Raw genomic sequence first — 21,002 nt, forward strand, 5'->3', positions numbered from 1 at the left:
AATGAAAATCTCAGGAGTCGGCCGACCGGCACTTGCAAACTGCTTTTGCTTCGGGCAGCGCACGGCAAGAAAGACTGAAGAAAATGGTGTCAGCTGCATCTTATATACCCCTGTCGCACTGACGTCAGGGAAGAAGCAACAGCAACCGACGCCGGACCAAGACTTTGGAACTCAGGCCGACTGAGGGACTGCCTGATGGCAGGATAACCCAAGTGTAATGACTGCAGCAGTGTAACACGATAAACATCCGGTACTGTATTTACTAGATTGTACAGAAAACCATGTTATGTTAATCACTTGCTGTCAAGGGATAATACGCATCCTTCCTACAAATAATGTATAGAGCATCCAGACTAAATGTTCTGGAGAGAGATTGTTTTTGATCAGGTTATTACCACGAAACAGCAATTAGAACAGAGAAGTTATGGTGACAATGACATTTGTTACAAAATTGAGGAGGTTAAATCCTTAAGAAACAGCAAGGTTAAGCCTTATTTTTCTAAGAGAATGGCAAAAAATACTTTGAATAATGTCTCACTAAGTGGAAATAAGTTAAAGGTGCTGTTACACTTTTCCAGCAATGTTTCCACTTACATGAACATCATAAGAAAGCACTGGATTATATTAATTACAGATAAGGACATCAGGGACTTACTAGATCCTCCACCAAAATTTTTGTTTAAGAACATGAAATCTTTGAGGATAACACTTTGTTATCCTACACACAAAAAAAAGACTATAAACTTAAAGCCACTACACCACGTGGTAAATGTTCAGTTTGTCAATATACTGACAGCACATCTTGTTTTGAACATCCACATCAGAATAGTGCATACCAATTTGATGTTTTTGCCACTTGTAGCACTGAACATGTCTATTTAGCATATTGTACCCAATGCTCCAGGTTCTATGTGGGTAAAACAGATAGGACACTGACAGAAAGGATTAGAGAGCACATAAATTATGTTAATAAAGGCAACAAAGTTAGTGCTCTAGCGAAACATGTCTTGGCTACCAGTATAGAGCATAGATTTAAATTCATGGCTATAGGCAGAGTACATGAGCCTATAAGAGGTGGTGACATCAGAAATATAAGGTTAGGGGGAGACCATGGTCATGGCCTCAATGATTTTGTTCCACTCAGACCCAGGTTGAAATCTAGGTCCCTTATTCAGAGATAGTGTTTAGGTAATATGTTTTTTTATGTCTTCTCATGTTTTTTCACATTTCTCACATTTTCATATTACATATACATTTGTTTTACTATTTTGAAGCTTTCTCTTTAAATATGTATGACTATTTTGTAGTATTATTTTCATTATTTTGTGTGTGTGTATCTATATACATTTGTATATACATTTTATTGCATACTTTTTTATATATGTATATATATTTTTGTCTGTATGTCTTTTTAGAGTTGTTTACGGAATGGAGTCACATGACCACCTAATAGGTAGTAATTTTATACGTAAATGGGAGTGTTTTAGCTTAAGTGTTAGCGCTTATGCACTCTTGAATAAACTGGTTTTACCTTGGAGAACCTGGCCATCTTTGAGTCCGTTTGTCTTGGTGGGTTTAAACTAATATAAACGCCTGTCACTTCAAATGTTCCTGGATTTGATAAGCTTTCTAACACTTTCAATAAACTTCTTTCACAAAATAATCTATGTGATGACTGATGCTGAGTGTTATATACCTAAATCCTTAAACAGAAACACCTGCTCCACCTCACTATTGCCGATTCTGTAACTGTTCTGCAAGTGAAAGTGGCCAAAAACATCTGCCTGGTATTATCTGCACTAACCTTCCATGTTATGTATCTTTGCCCACAGATTCTCCTAACAGTGCTAACATTTAATCAAATATCCTTTACTGGTAACTAACTTTCCCATTTTCAAACCATATGCATGTTAACTGTAGAAAACATCAGTTAGAATATTAATGTGCGATGAACAGGCTAAAAATGGTATGGTCCCACAAACGAGACTTGCAGCACCTCACACCCCATAATAGCATTGTGACAAGACTTGTACAGTTATCTGACATTTTTTATTCTGCAACCATTTCAACATCCAGTTTACAAGTGATCCTGTATACCTAACTTAATCAGTTTACCAATCATTAATGCATGATTAACTCTGTCAAAAGCAACAGAGATGTGAATAAAGACCACATCCATCTGGTTGCTTATTTCAGCTGGTACTTGTTGTAATAGGGCTGATAAGTTACAATAGATCTGTTTATGTACACATGCTGATGCACATTTGGAAAGCCATTTTTTTCCAACTCTTTCTAATACTACAATTTCCAGGACCATCCCTGTGTGACAATAAACTGATGGGATTATAACTATAAGTATTGTTTCACATGCCCTTCCCTTTTTATACAAGTTTAACATTTCCATTAATATCTCTACAATCTCAGAACTTGCACCATACATATAGTTTAAAGGTTCAGGCAGAAAATATTTTAATAATCTTAAATCTCTGTTTGAAATACCATCTATATCACAGGCCTTGGCATACTCCAACTTGGCTAAGAGTAACATCCATACCGGAACCCTTGGCATAATCTAACTTAAAAAAGAGTTTTATACATTTTTCTGTTATTAACTGACCTTTTCTTTCACTATGATCTAACATTTGTAAGTTGGAATGTTTTAATCCACACAAGCTTACAAAATGATTACTAAGCAATGCAGCAATATCTGTTTCCTACATAAGACTCTTCAGGTAGCAGCAATCGCCAGAGGGCCATATTTCTTACCCCAAACACATTTAAAAAACACCTGTTTTTGTTATAATTCATATTATTTACCAGTTGCTCCTCAAAGTACTTTTGAGCTCTTCTCAAACTCCATTTGACCTTCTTCGCCATTCCATTTATTCTCACCTCTGACCTTCTTGTCTTGATGCTTATTTCTGCCTCTGATCACATATTTCTAATTATACTGCCACTTTACTGGAGCTACATCCTTCCTACTTCTACCTGTTGCACTTCATCTTAAACTTCGGCATGCAGCTACTCATGATATTCCACTTCTCAATCACATCTACATATATGAAAAGTTTCTCCCAAAGGACTCTTCTAAAGTACTTTTTGATTTTTTTTACAAAGTCTGCAATTAAGTTTTAACTGAGTGTTTTATTAGAAGTAGTAACACCATTTTCAAGGATACCACTATAACTGAATGATCACATCCATGTACAGTACGTAAAAACTGACATCCTGCAGCCTGTTCTACTATGCTGGCTTATCCACTACTTGTCTCAAATTATTTTCCATTACAAAAATGTTTTTTATTCTGCTTGATATGTCAATGCATGGCTTCAATTACTGAACAGTCTGCTGTTACAGAATGGACACACCTGGGAATGTTTACTAATGAAAATGCACATTACTTAGTATTAGGTTCATAGGTTCATACTAGGCTATCTGCCCTAGGGCATTTATAAGCCTAGCCAGAGTTGTGTGGCTTTCACCACCCCTTAGGTTGAAGAATACTATACCCATTAGTTTGCCGTGCCTCTGTCCAGCAGTGATACAGAGATGATCCACGGGGTAAACCTACGATCTCCCATCCACTGGTCAAGATTCCTCTTGAACAGAGCCAGCGAGGTGCTCTGTCTCACATGGACCGGGATTCTGCTCCACAGCATAGGGAGTCTCTGGGTGATGAATCTGTCCCTCCAGCACGTCTTATTTATATCCGTGTTGAGGTTTAAGTCTCTTGCTCTTGTGGCTCTGGTGGATTTGGATTTTTTGAGGTGGAGCATGTCCATTAATTCCGGGTTGGACATGGCCTTGTATGTCAGGCACAGGTCACCTCTGAGCAGACGGTATGCGACTGAATAGAGCTGGAGTTTCTTCAGTCGGGCAGCATATGGCATATTTTTCAGCCCCTTTATCCTTTTGGTGAGGAACATTTGGGGTCTTTCCAATTGCTGCAGGTGTCGGGTAAGTTACATTCCGAATGGGGCATTGTACTCAATAATTAGTCTGATAAGTGAAGAGTACAGGGGAACAATAACCTCCCTTGATCTGGATGTGAATCCCTTCATAATCAGGTGGGCAATGTAGAAGGTCCTCCTAACCACTTTGGCAATGTGAGTGTCAAAAGAAAGGTTACTGTCAACTTGGGTCCCCAGGTCCCTGATAACCTCTTCTGTGCTTAATGGATTGCCACCTATGTGGTAACTTGGAGTTACCTTGTTCTTACCAAAGGGTATGACTATACATTTTTGGCTTAGCTTAAGGCCATGGCTCTGGCACCAGTTATCCGTTTCTATGAGACCTCTCTGAAGGATATCTGTGTCTGATGGATTTTCAACTATGGCCCAGTTTGCAGTCATCTGCAAACTTTGTCAGCCACAATCCTCCTATGTTTGCCTGCACTTCTGAAAAGTAGATGCCGAACAAGAGGGGGCCCAGGACTGAGCCCTGTGGGACACCGCTTGTGACCGCTTGAGTCTGACATGGCACCAGCAACTCTAACCCTGTGGGTTCTGTCCTTGAGACAGTTTGCAACCCATCTTGTGACATATGGGTTTACATTTAAGCTGGTGAGATTTTCTATGATACCCAAGTGGGGTATTGTGTCGAAAGCTTTTGCAAGGTCAAGGTAGGCTGTGTGAACTGCCTTACCCTCATCAATGGCCTTGGTGACGGTTTCAAAAAAGTCGACCAAGTTCAAGAGGCATGATCTGCCCTTGACAAAGCGGAATTGGGTAGGATCCAATGTCTGTAGGTCCCCTATGTCTTTATTTGAGTTCCATTATGATCCTCTCCATAGCTTTGCAGACCAGGCTTGTTAAGCTTATGGGGCGGTAATTACCAGGGTCCGTAGAAGCACCGCCTTTGGAGTGGGACCACAGTTGCCGCACGCCACTCTTTGGGCGTATCCTGTGGTAAGGCTAAGATTAAACAGCAGCCTTATGTGTGGGTTTAGTTCCTCATTGAGTTCGTGTAGCACACAGCCGGGGACACCATCCGGTCCCATTGATGCTGTGTTTTTAGCTTTAGAGAGAGCAGCTCTCACCTGGGCATTTGAGATGATTGGGAGGCTACACTCTGCTGGGATAGATATTTCTCCTTTTGGGGGGGAGGGAGAAATTTTACTGAACCTGTCTGCCAGTATGTTTGCAATGTCTGTGGGTTCAGTGATTTTTGTATCATTTTGGACTAATTCTGAGCATATCTTGGAGTTTCCACCCAGATTTCTAACACAGGTTCATAGGTTCATACTAGGCTATCTGCCCAAGGGCATTTATAAGCCTAGCCCATAGATATGTGGCTTTCGCCACCCCTTTAGTTTGAATAAAACTATGCCTATTATTTTGCTGTGCCTCTGTCAAGCAGTGACACTGAAGTAATCCCTGGGGTATATCTGCGATCTCCCATCCATTGGTCAAGATTCCTCTTGAACAAGGCCAGCGAGGTGCTCTGCCTCACATGTACCGGGATTTTGTTCCACAGCATAGGGAGTCTCTGGGTGATGAATCTGTCCCTCCAGCACGTCCTATTAATAACCGTGTCAAGGTTTAAGTCTCCCGCCCTTGTGGTTATGAGGGATCTAGATTTTTTGAGGTGAAGCATATTCATCAAATCTGGGTTTGACATGGCCTTATATGTCAGGCACAGGTCACCTCTGAGCAAGCGGTATCTGACTGAATAGAGCTGGAGTTCTTTCAGTTGGGCAGCATAAGACATATTTTTGAGACCCTTTATCCTCCTGGTGAGGAACTTTTGGGGCCTTTCCAGCTGCTGCAGGTGTCGGGTCAGATACATTCCGAATGGGGCATTGTATTCAATCATAGGTCTAATGAGTGATGAGTACAGGGGGACGATGACCTCCCTTGATCTAGATGTGAATCCCTTCATGATCAGGTGGGCAATGTAGAAGGTTTTCCTGACTACTTTGGCAACATGAGTGTCAAACGAAAGGCTAGTGTCAACCTGGGTCCCCAGGTCCCTGATGACTTCTTCTGTGCTCAGTGGATTGCTCCCTATATGGTAGCTAGGGGTAACCTTGTTTTTCCCGAAGGGTATGACTATGCATTTCTTGGCGTTTAACTTTAGGCCATGGCTCTGGCACCAGTTATCCGTTTTTGTGAGGCCCTTCTGAAGGATATCTGTGTCAGAAGTGTTTTCGACTATGGCATCCAGTTTGCAGTCATCTGCAAACTTTGTCAGCCATAACCCTCCTGTGTTTGCTTGTACTTCAGAAAAGTAGATGCCGAACAAGAGTGGACCCAGGACTGAGCCCTGTGGTACACCACTTGTGACAGGCTTTGAGTCTGACATGGCTCCAGCAACTCTGACCCTCTGGGTTCTGTCACTTAGCCAGTTTGCAACCCATCTTGTGATGTATGGGTTTACATTCAAGCTGATGAGTTTTTTGATGATACCTGAGTGGGGTATTGTGTCGAAGGCCTTTGCTAGGTCGAGGTAGGCTGTATGGACTGCCTTTCCCTCATCAATGGCCTTGGTGACTGTTTCGAAAAAGAAAAAGGCAACCACGTTTAAATGGCATGACCTGCCTTTTACAAAGCCAGACTGGGTTGGATCCAAAGTCTGCAAGTTCCCTATGTCTTTATTTATGAGTTCCATTATGATCCTCTCCATGGCTTTGCAGATAAGGCTTGTCAAGCTAATGGGACGGTAGTTTCCAGGGTCGGTGGAGGCACCGCCCTTGTGAAGTGGGACCACAGTCGCCATGCACCACTCCTTGGGTACGTATCCTGAGGTGATGCTAAGATTAAACAGCTGTCCTAACTGCGGGCTTAATTCCTCATTGAGTTCATGGAGCACACAGCCGGGACACCATCCGTCCCATGGATGCTGTGTTTTTTGCCTTGGTGTGAGCAGTTCTCACCTGGGCGTTGTAGGTGTTTGGAGGGCTACAATCCTCTGGTATAACTATCTCTCCTTTTGGGGGGGAGGGGGAGGAGTTTGCACTGAACCTGTCAGCCAGTATGTTGGCAATGTGTGTAGGTTCAGTAATCTTCACATCATTTTGGACTAATTCTGAGCATATCTGGGAGTTTCCTCCTAGGTTTCTAACATAGCTAAAGAAGGCCTTATGATTGTCTTTTGAGTCCTTGGCGATTTTTCTCTCAAAGTTGGCCTTGGATGATTTTATGAGTGATCGTAGTTTTTTACTAGTACTGATCAGAGATGTCTTCCCTTTTAGGGATTTTGCTCTATCTAGTAGTAGCTTTCTCCTCTTGTTGTAAAGTTTGTTTATGGCTGGGGTCCACCAGATCGGGCGCTTGCCTTTGGTGGAAAGGGTCTTGATTTTATTTGGGATTGCTTGATCCATGCAATCCTGGAGGTGCTGAGAAAGCATTTGTAAGGGATTCAGCAGCGTGTTGTGGTTTCCAATGGCTCAGGGGCCTTGAAAGATACCACACCAGTCTTAAGTAGTGAGAAGTTGGCTTTGAGAAGTTCTTCACTGTGGTCTTTTGTTGGGGTGGGGGCGGATGTGGATCTCCAGTGAGATTAGTTTATGGTCTGATCTCACCAATGAGGGATATACTTCCAGTGTGGAGCATTTTGTCCCCATGTTTGTGATGATCAGGTCTAGTATATTTTCACCTCTTGTGGGAATGGTGACAAGTTGTTCCATAGCATTTGAGTTTATGAACTCCAGGAACCTTTGGGCTAGGGTAATGGGGCTTGAATAATGTTCCCAGTCTATGTTTGGGTAGTTGAAGTCACCCAATATGATGGTGTTTGGAGAGACATTTATACTCTCCAGTGTCTTCAGGAAGGCTGTGTGGGGTTCCTGGGTTTGAGAGGGTGGCCTATAACATGCTACAAACTGTAGAGCAGTTTTGCCTATGGTTAATTGCACCTGAATGGTCTCTGATGCTTCGTGAGTTGCCACCAGCCTGGAGGTGTGGGTATCCTTGATGAATATGGATACACCCCCTCCTTTTGTGGTACTGTCCGGGTTTTGGGGCCGGAACACATGATATGAGGTAAAACCTGATAGTGCCGGGGTGCTCTCAGGAGCCTTGAACCAGGTTTCAGTCACAGCACAGACATCGATGTTCTCCATACTGAGGAGGGCTTTGAGGGCGTGCATCTTGAGATTTAGACTTCTGGCATTGAGCAGCATTACCCTTAGTTTTCTTCCATTATTGTTTTCTAGAGCGGTGGGTTTAGAATTTGAGCCTTGTCTAAAAAGGCACTATGGGGTGGCAAGAGCCTTTGCCAATATCCAGAAACCCAGGGTGACAGGTGCAAGCTGTCCCTTTGAAGCGTGGCTTGTCAAGCATGTCATTCCAGGCAGACAGACATTGGATCCCCTTAGAATGACACCAGAAATTAAGCCAATTATTAAAACTGATCATTTTGTCTCTGTATTGTGGCATCATTCTTGGTGAAGGTAGGATACCGCTCAGGGTCAGGGTCATACCAGCCTGGGCTACATAATCTGAGAGCTCCTTTATGTCTCTTTTCATGTAGTCCAGGGAGGTACGTCTCAGGTCATTCACACCGGCATGGACAATGACTGAGTCATACTTGTACTTGCGGTGGAGTGACCTGAGTGCTTGTGTTATGTGGCGGATTCTAGCGCCCGACAGGCAGCTTACTGTGACCCTCTCCTTGTTCAGTCTGGTGAGTGGGACGTCAGTGTGTCTGACTATGGAGTCACCTATGACAAGTGTGTCTGGCATTGTGTTTGGCCTTAAGGGCTGTGACTGATTTGCACACTGACTTTGTGATCTATGTGTTGCTTGTGTTATGTCATGAGGTGGCAGTTGTTTGGGTGTCTGCTTTGGAGGCCTCTGCTGTTTTGGTAGATTTTTGATGAGTGCCTCCGAGTATGTCTTTGTGTGTTTATGTGTTTGATTTGTAGTTGTGATAGTTCTATGTGAGACTGGGTTTATGGCGTGTGTGGTTACCTTCTCCTCCTGTCTGGTTTTGCCAGTCCTGAGTTGAGAGAGCTCAGCCTCCAGTTTGGCTATATAGTTGTATCTCTCGCATGTATTTGTGTTTTGTGGGAGGAGGAGAGGGTTGTCTGTGTACATGAGGCAATTGTAACATTGCCTCAATATTCCCAGATTCACCAGCTGAGCAGGAGAGGATGCTAGCAACTGACCCTTTGACATGCTAGAATAAATGAAAAAGTTTGCTGTGTAACTGAGTCAGAAAGGACCTATAGGGAAGTGGGTACTCAAGGGGGTTTTAAGCTAGTGAAGTACTTTGTATAATATAGAAGTGCTTTACCTGACTAAAAATGCTTTAGGAACAAGTGCTGAGCTTTACAGATAGAGAATAGACTGTTTAGATTACAAGTAGAGCAGTTCTAAAGGAAAAAATGAAGAGCAGACTTTACGGAGCCAGAAATAGTTTAACCTTGTTTAACCAATGGTGCTCTAGTGGCAACTCCGCGCTAAATGCAGAAAAGGCAATAAGTCAGTAGTACAGGCTAGCACACTTTAGTGGGCAGCCAAACAATTAAATTAAACAGCAAACAAACACTTTTCGACTTGAATTAGACTAATTTCGACTAAAATGTACTTTTAAGTGCAGATAATAAAAATGCAGTAAATAACTATGAAAACAGTTAAAGCTTGCTCTAGGTAAGCAGTAGAAGGTAAAACAAATATAAAAAAACAGCAGGATACTTAATCAGGAAAGCAGTCACTTTTTTCAGTTCTCTGTAGCCAGGAAGACTCAACAGGACCACGCCGAGCTGTGTCTGAGCAATATGGCTTCAAAAAATGCCAGAGGCAGATTTTAACCAGGGAACTTCAAAAGAGCTAGAAATGGTCCAAAATGACCAATTACTACAGCTTCTTGTGCTGAGGTCACTTCCCTCAAGGACAGGTAGGCTATTCAAGGCTCCCCACTCCCACTGGTGAGATAAGAAACTTCCTTCTATCCAAGTAAGGCAATGGACAACACAGGAACTACAACACAGCCCAGGATATAGCAAGGCCTGTAAACTGGTCTAACTAGTTTAGGAGAGGCAGGAAAACAAGGAATATTTTTTTGTTTTTTTTGTTTTTAAATAGAAACACACAGAAATGCAGAAAAGGCAATAAGTCAGTAGTACAGGCTAGCACACTTTAGTGGGCAGCCAAACAATTAAATTAAACAGCAAACAAACACTTTTCGACTTGAATTACACTAATTTCGACTAAAATGTACTTTTAAGTGCAAATAATAAAAAATGCAGTAAATAACTATGAAAACAGTTAAAGCTTGCTCTAGGTAAGCAGTAGAAGGTAAAACAAATATAAAAAAACAGCAGGATACTTAATCAGGAAAGCAGTCGCTTTTTTTCAGTTCTCTGTAGCCAGGAAGACTCAACAGGACCACGTGGAGCTGTGTCTGAGCAATATGGCATTCATGATGTTATTCATGCATAATGCAATGTTGCCTCACAGCAAGAGGTTCTCCTGTTCGATTCACGGCTGGAGTGCCTTCTGTGTGGAGTCTGCATGTCCTCCCCGCGGTCGAGTGGCCTCCAAAACACATGCGTGAATGGGCGTGCCTTCGCTGAAGGTTGGACGTCAGGCTAGCAACTCGGCACCATGAAAATCGACTGCCAATCATTAGCGGACCTGAGTTCCGCTGTGGTGACCCCTAACCGGGAAAAGCCGAAAAGACAAACAACAACATGGTCATGAAGCTTTCTTTTTCTTAATGGACTTAACCAGCAGGACAACACTTGGTACAATAAAAATAAAACATTTTGGGCAGAGCCAAGTCAGTACTGTGACATACATTAAGAAACCACATAATCATATTGGTCAGGCAAATATAATCAGTATGTCTATCAAATGAACAATTAACTTACAAAGATGTGCTTAACGCCTGAAGTATCAAAGAAGTATCAAATGACAGATAATATAAATGTATAAAAACAAATGCATTGTTGTTTTTTTTTTAAACTTTGATATCCTACGTGTGTCAGACTCAAAAATGTTGCATATCAAGAAAGTATATGAATGACAGCTTGAGAATGAGATGTAGGTAGGAATGCAGAAGGAGGAAAAACTTAGCTAGTGCAGCATTTGAGATGAACTGAAGGAAGTAACTCTAATGTGAGAAGATCTTGCAAAAGCACCTTCACACTGGGGTCTTTCAAAGGCTAAGTTCATCCCTGCTGCTACCACTTCTACACCATCTTTCTACCTGATCTATACCCACCACAACACTCTTTCTTCCACACAACAGTCCACTAGGAGTTTCATGGTACTCATCTGCTTCTACTTAATTCTGAAGGTACCCGATTTGTCGGACAGTTATTCATCCCCTTTCTTCTGCCATTCTGATTTTCTTTTAAATTGTGTATTTCAGGTTTTAAGTGCACAAATAAGAAAGGAGAGAACTGTTTTTTTTTTGTAAATTTTTGGTTACTTATCAGGTACTCCTTTTCAAACAAATACAGTCAATAGAAGACCTGGATATTTATGTGAACAACTCATTAGATCAAATTTCCACTAAACTCAAGAAATCCTTCTGACTGGCATAGTTAACATCTAAGAAATCATCTTCAAGATCCAAAGAAGCCTTTTTACCACTGTATTCTTCCTTTATCAGACCCATCATTGCATACAGTGCCCCCTTTGGTAAGTACAAATCCAAGCATATCAATCAGCTAGGAAGGCCTCAATGATTTTTAACCCAAAAAATTAAAAGTATTAAATTCTTCAAATATCCTGATAGATTAGCACATCTCTCCTTATACTCAGTAGTCTACCAGCTGCTCTGAGGTGACTTGTTTATTGCTTTTCAAGCTATGAAAGACCCGATCCCATTTTACCTCCCATTTCTGCAAAAACGTGGCTCTACAAATCACCTGTAATAGGGAATTAACACCAATAAATAACACTTGTTGGAGAAATAGGTTCCTAACTCAATGTATCCCCAACCTATTGAATAAGTTACTACTACAGATCAAGTAAATTATTGTTGTGTCTGCCTTTAATGCTGCTCTATATAACTTGATGGTTAGATACACATTTACACTAGGTTATCACGTGCATCCCTGCTTGATTTAGGAAGGAAGCACTACTATGTAATGTATGGCAAGATCTTTTAAGTGTGCTACGTAAAGGAGTGTATGGCTAGGCATCTGGTGGTCTGTAAGATCACTTAGCTAATATTGATCAATGATTCTATGCCAAGTGAGCAAGACACCTATTCCTTGAAAGCATACATTCAGCATATTTTGGGCGAAAGACAGCAACAAGTCAAAATCTGAACAGAAAGTAAATAGATACTTGGAATGAACCCCTGAAACTTAGGGAAGTCAGCATTATTAATCACTGTGCCACACACATTCAGCCTGGTCATTGCCTTCACAAGAAAGGATATGGACTTGTATCACCTTCTCTATTCCTTTGGGTCACACACATCAAGATTTCAAAGTATATTTACCTTTTTCATCCTTCCCTAGACATTTTTTCAGCAAAACAAGTAAAGGCGTACTTGCACAGACCAGGACAGTGTACATAGGACTTAAACCCATGGGCAATACTTCCCAGTGCACCATAAGCTTTGCTAACTTTTTGTGCAACACATAGTGGGCTTAATTTTATGTTCTAATACCAATTCTTTAATGAAGAACACAAACAGCCTTTTCTTTTAGCTATTTAATGACAAATTATGAAATTAATTATATTTGCTAATATTCTATTAGTCTCACACACTTGTCTTTATTTTAATTAATTGAGAAATCATTGTATACATTCTATTTTCAGACATTGTATTACTATGACTGCTGCATACTCACTGTCCAAGGTTAACACACTACAAAAATATATAATTAAATCAAACCGTTACAAAGTGAAAGAAGACGTGTCAGCATTACCTTTCCTGAAGTGCTTCAGATGCTTCTGTGGACAAGACCTCAAAGACCGAAGATGGAGCACTCTGGACAGATGGAAAGGATAAATAAATATGTTAAGCCTGCAATAGATTACCAACAAGCTTAAATGCCTTTTAAGTCTACGTCAACAAGCAATATCAATATGCACTATTAAAATGATTCGCACACTCCCCACCCAAGACCTTTACTTAGCACAACATTTTATTACCAAATACATTCAAGACAGAGAACCTTTTGATTCTTTTTTCTGTTTATTATTACGTATCACAACCCAAAATAATGCATGGAAAGCACTGGTCAAAGTATTGCATGCAGCAGTGGACAGTATTCTTAGAAAAGAAAAAAAAAGCATCACTTCTTCACATATATAGACACATGCTGTGGCTTGCATACTAAAACAGCTCACACATTCAAAAGAAGGTATTCTATGTGCAATTTATTGTTAACAATGTATCTTTACAGGGCAAAGTACAGTTCTGTCACATGTAACATAACTGTTGATATTTGAGTAGACCAGTGCTGCAGTACTGATTCGTAGGTCTCCCTGCCAAGCAGAAGCCAATGACTGGCCTGATTTCCAGAGACTTTATATCATCCCTGACAGACAGATGAACGAGGACCAACATCTGGACGTTAGAGTATGAGAAAGTTGTCCACTGGCACTACCTTCAGGTCTTTCTTTCTACGTAGTATACAAGCAGTCTGATGTCAGAGGACAGCATACTGGGTTAGCTAGGTTACTAATACACAAGTACAAGGGACAGAGGATGATGAAGATCTATCTACAGGAGACTCCTCTCTCCCTTGCATCCAGCAAGGGGAAAGGGAAAGGAGTTGGGGGTTGGGAGCTTGTACTACAACACTGATCTACTCAAATAATCTACAATTAGGTTACGTGTAATACAACTGCACTGTGTTCTTCATATTCAGTGCTGCAGTACCGAAGCCTGGGAGAATTCTCAAAGCTAGTGCAAGGGTGGTAGGAGATGCTGCTGGCCATTAGGAAATAAGGTTTTACAGGATGGCTGTAGCAAACCCTACTCTAGCTCTTGAGGTGATGGCTAAATGGTAGGGTTATGTAAAGGTGTGCACTGAGTTCCACATTGCAGCTTCTAGGAAGGACCATATAAGGACTCCTTTGAGAAAGGCAGTGGTAGCTGCCCTGTGCTTCAAGGAACGGGAATCAACATCAACAGGAAAAGGATTCCCGTGGCAAGTGTAATGGAATCTTATGCAACTGGCTATCCATTTGGATAGGTTTTGTTTGGAGACAGGTTTGCATTCTTTCCCCCGTTGCAAAAACTATCAACAGTTGCTTTGCTATATTTGGGGTTTTTGTCTTAAGTAGTACCTGATTTGTCTGTGTACATTCAGGGAATGAAGGATTTTCTCAGCTTTGTTCCAAGGGTTTGCAAAGAAAACTGGCAGGTGGATAGCCTGTTTTAGAAAAAGTTATGAAGCCACCTTAGGCATGAAAGATGGATTAGTACTAAGGGTTACACCATCCCTGTGAAAGGCTCTTTGCAAATAAGGGCTAGAAGTTCAGACAGCTTCGTTGCAGAAGTAATGACAATTAGTAAAGTGATCTTCCAAGTGAGCATCTTTAACAGTATAGATGCTGCTGGTTAAAAGGGAGTTAGGGTGAGTTTTTCTAGTATATAATTAAGATCCCATGTAGGAACTGGGCTCCTTCTGGGTTGCTTCAAGTGAATAAAAAGAAGTCATGTTCTTTCTTACCATAATGTTCCATCTGTGTTGTCAATCTTCATTCATTCTTGACTGTTGGGTCTCGGTTCAGCCATTATATCAATCTCACAGCAGCCAGAAACTCTCAAGCCAAGGCTAGCCATACTGCCTCTCTTCGTTTTCCCTCAGATCGAGTTTTGTCCATAGAGTAGAAAATGGTGGAAGCTTTGTCTGAGCAACAACCTTACTAAGATCCCAGGACTAGTTCTGAACCTCCAGGAGTCTTAGGAGGGGGAAGGTAGGTGGTATATCAAGAATGAATGAAGATCGACAACACAGACGGAACGTTATTGTAAGAACATAACTTCTTTATCTGATGATGTCAATCATCATTCTTTCCTGACTGTTGGAACAGAGTCCCTAGCTACTTTAGACTTTGGGATGCCCTAGGGAAGGATATTCCTGAGTACCATAGAGCCAAAGGATGCTCTTCCCCTGGAGACAGTATCCAATTTGTAATGAGTGATAAAGGTATGGGGAGTAACCCAAATTGCAGCTGCACATATGTCATCCATAGAAGCTCTGGAATGAAAGGCTACTGACGTGGAAACAGATCTGGCAGAACGCGCCCTAACTTTTGTTGGCAAGTCCAGCTTATTTTATTGATAAATAAAAGTGATGCAATCTCTCAACCATTTTGACAGTGTAACTTTCGAAACTGGTTTGCCCAGTCTAGGACCCAAAAAGGACAGGAAAAATTGGTTTGGTTTTCTAAGAGAGTTTGTTCTATTCAAGTAAAAAATGTAACTGTGTACATCCAACAAATGTAAACAATATTCTCCCTTGTTTGAGAAATTTGGGAAGAAAACTGGTAGATCTATGGACAGATTAATATTGAAATCTGACACTACTTTAGGCAAAAAGGAGGGATTAGTTCTGAGTGATGCTCTCTCTTTGTGAAAAATGATATACACGTATTTTACACACAGAGCCTGCAATTCTGAGATTCTCCTGGCCAATGTGATAACCAGGAATAAAGTTTTCCAAGATAAAAATCTGATAGCACAGGTGGCTGCTGGCTTGAAAGGCTGATGGACCAAACTTTGTCAGATCAACGTTAAATTCCAAGGTGCAACTGGCTCTTTGAAAGGTGGTTTCAAATGTAAAGTGCCCTTAAAAAAGGTTTTTCAGAGATGGTTGGACATAAAGGAAAGGTCATCTAAACCATTATGAAAATTTGAAATGTCAACTAAATGAATTCTAATAGTAGAAGTAGAGGCTCCCAACTGGAATAAGGTGGATAAATATTCCAAGACCTTGTCGATCGAGGCTGAATAAGGATCAATACCCTTTTCATCAGACAAATGCGCAAATATCTTCCATTTGCTAAGATAACGTTTTCTGGTATATGGTTTACGAGAAGCCAGAAGGATCTTTTGTACTGGAGAAGATAGGTACTTAGCCTGGCAAATACTGGAAGTGGAGAAACTAAGCTGTCAGACTGAGATTTTGTAGGTTGGGATGGACCAGGCCCTGTGGATGAGACAACAGGTCTGGGGTTGGATCCAGAATCCACACACAGTAAATTAAGTGAGGCCAGAGAAAGGGAAACCAGATTTGACAAGGCCAGTAAGGTGCAATGAGAATCACTCTGCTTCTCAACCATCGGGCTTTCTTCAGAAATTGGGGAATTAGGGGGACTGGTGGAAACTCATAAAAAAGTCCATGGGGCCAATTGTGGAGAAGAGCGTTTCTCAAGGACTCCCCCCAAGGGGGGACCAGGGCAAAGTAGCTGCTGCATTTGTGGTTTGTGGGAGAGGCAAACAGACTGCAGGAAGGCTGGTCCAACAGATGAAAAATCTTCACAGCAACATCTGGATTGAGAAACCTCTCATAAGGCAGGAGAATGCATCTGCTCGGTTTGTCTGCAATCATATTGGAGTTCCCCGGAATGTGCATTGCTATCAGAAAGTGGTTGGAGGTGATCGCCGATTGCCAAACTCTTAGGGCTTCCCAACAAAGAGGGTAGGGATCTGGATCCCTCCCTGTTTGCTGATGTACCAGACTACTGAAATGTTATCCGACTGAATAGCAATTGTCCCTGAAGGAAGGGCAGATTGGAATGCTTCCAATGCTAAGAGCAGTGCCCTCAGTTCTAGGATGTTGACATTTAAACTGGCCTATGTAGGGGACCAAGTGCTTGGACTGTCTTTCCCTGAAAATGCCCCCACTTCCACCCTATCAGGGATGCGTCCATGGTCACTATGGTCTTGGGCTGAGAGGGGGAAAAGGGGCAGCTCCATAACTTGTCTTCTGGCTTCACCCACCAATTAAATCCTGCTTGCACCGGTTGGTTATTCGGATTGGGTGGGACATTGGATAAATTAACACTGACCACTGTGACGCCAGAAGCCACTGAAGTAGCCTCATGTGGTATCTCGCCAGAGGAAAGTATAGTTTTGTACCTACCATAAATGTAGATGTCCGATAGGTATGCATCTGCAGTCATAACATCTGGGTTGTCCTGCCTCAGGCAGCCCTTCGGTCGGCCGGATTCCAAAGTCTGGGTCTGGCCTCGGCTGATGTCGCACTTCACCCGACGTCATAGCTCCTGGGGTATAAAGGCATCAGCCGACACCATTTTCTTCAGTGTTTCTTGCCCCAGATGCCAGGTGCCCTCTAGGAAGGCTAAATTTGGATAAAAGTAGAAAATTCCAAACAGTAGAAATCAAAAAGTATATATACATATATACATACAAACAAATACACCATAATAGATTCCCCAGCTAGCTAAGAAAGGGTAAGTACCCTAGAAATACCACAGAGGGGAAGGAGGGTGGATAATCTTGACTGCAGATGCATACCTATCGGACATCTACATTTATGGTAGGTACAAAACTGTACTATGTCCTTCAAGGATGCATCTGCAGTCATGACATCTGGGTATAATACCATAGCCAAACTGGGGGAGGAGGCACTAAGATAATGATGGTGTAGTTAAGATCCCTTGTAAAACTGCAGTTGCAAAACCTGCTCGGGATCTGGAGTATAAAGGAAGATTGTAATGCTTGGCAAATGTATGCACGGAGCTCCAAGTAGCAGCTTCTAAAATGTCTTTGGTAGCCACTCCTCGTAGGAAAGCTGTAGTGGTGGCTGTAGCTGTTGTGGAGTGAGGCCTGATATTTTCAGGAGTTGTCTTTCCATGAAAAGAGTAGCAGAATCAAATGCAATTTCCTATCCATTTTGAAATTGTTTGGAAATTGCTTTTCCTTGCACTCCTGTTGCATATGCTACCAGAAGCTGGTCAGTTTTTCTGCTGGTCTTAGTTCTGTCCAGATAGTAGCGCAGTTGTCCGTGTACATCCAAGGTGTGCAGTAGTTTTTTCCCCCTGTTCTGTGAGTTAGGGAAGAACGTAGGTAAATGAATAGCTTGGTTCAAGGATACCCTGGATACCACCTTTGGCATGAAAGTAGGATTGGTTCTCAGAGACACTCTATCCTGGTGAAAGATAAGGAAAGGCTGCATTGCCATTAATGCCTGTAACTCGGATACCCTTCTTGCTGAAGTGATTGCTAGAAGGAAGGCAGTTTTCCAAGATAAGAACTGTAAGTCTGCTGATGCTGCTGGTTGAAAAGGGGAAAGTGTTAATTTTTCCAGCACAAAATTGAGATCCCATGCAGGCAGAGGTGGTTTCCTTGGAGGTTTTACATTTTTGATCCCTCTTAGAAATTGTCTGAGGAGAGGGTGAGAGAAGATAGGAGGATCCATGTTGTACTCTGCTGAAATTGCTGAAGCATGAATCTTAATGGAAGAATAGGACAGGCCATTGTGGAACAGTTCTGCTAAGTATTCTAGGATGTGTGCTAGGTTTGCCAGTGTGACATTTGTTCCCTTTGATGCACCCCAAATGAGGAATCTCTTCCATTTGGCTGTGTATGTTTTCCTTGTGGAGGGTCTGCGAGCCTCCAGGATAATGTCCTTGACCCTCTGAGATAAAACAGGATGGTTTTGTTTTATGCAATTTTCCAGGCAGTTAGCTGCAGCGTTTTCAAGTTTGGATGCAGGGTCTTGTAGTTGTTCTGCGTTAGAAGTAAAGGCCATAGAGGTAGAGGCCATGAGTTCATCTGAGACATGCTTCTCAGTAGCGGGTACCAATGCTGCCTTGGCCAGTCTGGAGCTATCAGAATTACCTTTAGCTGTTCCTCCCTGATCTTCAGTAGAACTTTGTACATCAATGGGAGAGGTGGAAAGGCATAAACTGTCAGGGCCTTCCAGCTGAAAGAAAGGGAGTCCACCCTCCAGGCTTGAGGGTGGAATTCTCTTGAGCAGAATTTCTTCAGTTGGTGGTTGAGTGGGGAGGCGAACAGGTCTATCTCTGGCATTCCCCATTTCTTTGTTATGGTTTTGAAGATGTCTGGATGCAGCATCCATTCGTGAGCATCCGTGGTAGTTCTGCTTAAGCTGTCTGCTGTGAATTCTCTTTTCCTGGTACGAATCTGGCCTGCAGTTGAATGTTGAGATTCAGGCCTAGGTTCCACAGGTCCATTGCCATCCGACATAGAGGGTAGGAATGCGTGCCTCCCTGTTTGTTGATGTACCACATGACTGTGGTATTTCCGTCCTTATCAGCAGGTGTCCTTGCTGGAGGAATGATTTGAATGCCTCGATTGCATGCTTCACTGCCAGCATCTCCTTTAGATTTATGTGTAGATTCAGCTGGTCTTGGGACCATAGGCCTTGGATACACTTGTCTTCCATGTGTGCCCCCCAGCCTAGGTCTGAGGCATCCGTGGTGATGGTCTGCCTTGGTTGTGGTTTGTGGAAAGGCAACCCTCTGTTGGTCTGGCAGGCCTGAGCCCACCACAGGAATTCTTTTTTCAGGCATGAAATGATTAGTATCATGGTTTCTAGACTGTGTCTGTGTTGAGACCATACATTCCTTAGGTACCATTGTAATTTTCTCATATGCAGCCCGGCGTGTGGGATCAAGATTATGCAGGATGCCATGTAACCCAGGGCCTGCAGGACTTTCCTTGCAGTAAGCTGAGTTTGTCTTGTCAATGCCATGAAGTAGACTGGTAGTTGCTTTTGTTTTTCTTCTGTGAGAAAAGCCATCTGTGTTATTGTGTCCAGTTCTGCACCTAAAAATGTTATCCTTTGGGATGGCACTAGTCTTGACTTCTGTAAGTTGACTGTGTATCCCAAGGCTTGCAGCAGGTGTATGACATAGGCCAAATCCTTTATTATTTTTGTCTTGTTGTCCGCTTGTATTAGGCAGTCGTCCAGGTATGGGTAGATTTGAATTCCCTGAAGCCTGCAATGTGCAATTACTGATGCCAGGCATTTCGTGAATACTCTGGGCGCAGTAGATAAGCCAAAGGGCAATGCTGAGAATTGATAATGCTCTGATCCTGCAAGAAATCTGAGGTGTCTTCTGCAATCTGGTCGTATAGGGATGTGCAGGTATGCCTCCTTGAGATCTAGAGTCACCAGCCAGGACTCCTTGCCCAACATGGGAAGAAGTTGCTGGAGGGTCAGCATCTTGAATTTTGGTACAATGAGATATGTGTTCAGTGCGGACAAGTCGAGAATAGGCCTCCATTGAGTTTCTTTTCTTGGTACAAGGAATAGTCTGGAGTAAAATCCTTGGCCTTGTTCCACTGATGGTACTTTTTCTATTGCTCTCATCCTTAGTAAGTTGATGATTTGTTTTAGAGCCTCTGACTTCTGGCTTGGTGGAAGGTTTGGCATTCCTCTCTTTTGGTAAAGTGTGGAAGTGAAACCTGTAGCCTTTGTCTATTGTTTGCAAAGTCCATTTGTCTCCTGTAATGCAATGCCAGTTTTTTGAAAATAAAGATAGCTTTCCGCCCAAGGGTGCTTCCAGTTGTTCCCTGGTAGGCGGAATCAGAGCCAAGTCATTGTGTCTGTCCTGTGGAAGTGGTTGCAGTCGCAGCTGTGGCGGTACTCCTCTGGTTGGTAGGTTGCCACTGACGACCCCTGTAGGCACCCCTTGATTGACCTCTGCCTCTTGGGCGTCTATTTCTGCCTCTCTGTGCTCTGGAGGTGTCTGGAAAGGACCAATTCTTTGAAGGCCAATTTCTGCTAAACCTCGGAGGTTGGACCTGCAGAAAATCCTTGACTGTTTGCACAGATTTTGCTTTTTCTTCCACTTTCTTTAGAACCTCCTGTGCAGGGGAGCCAAATAAACTTTGTTTCTCCATAGGGGCATCTAGGAGTTTAGACTTAACATGGTCCAGCAAGGATTGCTCTTTTAGCCAGGCATGCCTTCGAATCACTTTTCCAGTCATAGCTGATCTAAATGAAGCCTCCAGTGCATCATAGCCACATTTTAAGAAATGATTACTGACCTGCTGAGAGTTGTGTACCAAATCCTGAAGGGACTTACGGTCTAAAGGTTCTGGAGAGGAAAGCTTTTTATTCAGCTGATCTAACAAAAATTCCT

At 42.4% G+C, this 21,002-nt stretch overlaps 1 protein-coding gene across 1 annotated transcript in view; it reads right to left on the minus strand.

Annotated features, from left to right (window-relative positions):
• The window catches only part of LOC122805962 (zinc finger CCCH domain-containing protein 11A-like), a 1,052,395-nt gene that overhangs the window by 119,343 nt on the left and 912,050 nt on the right, over nucleotides 1–21,002 (minus strand). Inside the window, exon 19 of the mRNA XM_044076203.1 lies at nucleotides 12,836–12,897. Coding sequence (XP_043932138.1) covers nucleotides 12,836–12,897 — 62 coding nt within the window. The remainder of the gene's footprint in view (nucleotides 1–12,835; nucleotides 12,898–21,002) is intronic.

This window comes from Protopterus annectens, chromosome 7.part0 (genome assembly GCF_019279795.1).
Source record: "Protopterus annectens isolate FY-2018-M chromosome 7.part0, PAN1.0, whole genome shotgun sequence".
NCBI lineage: Eukaryota > Metazoa > Chordata > Ceratodontiformes > Protopteridae > Protopterus > Protopterus annectens.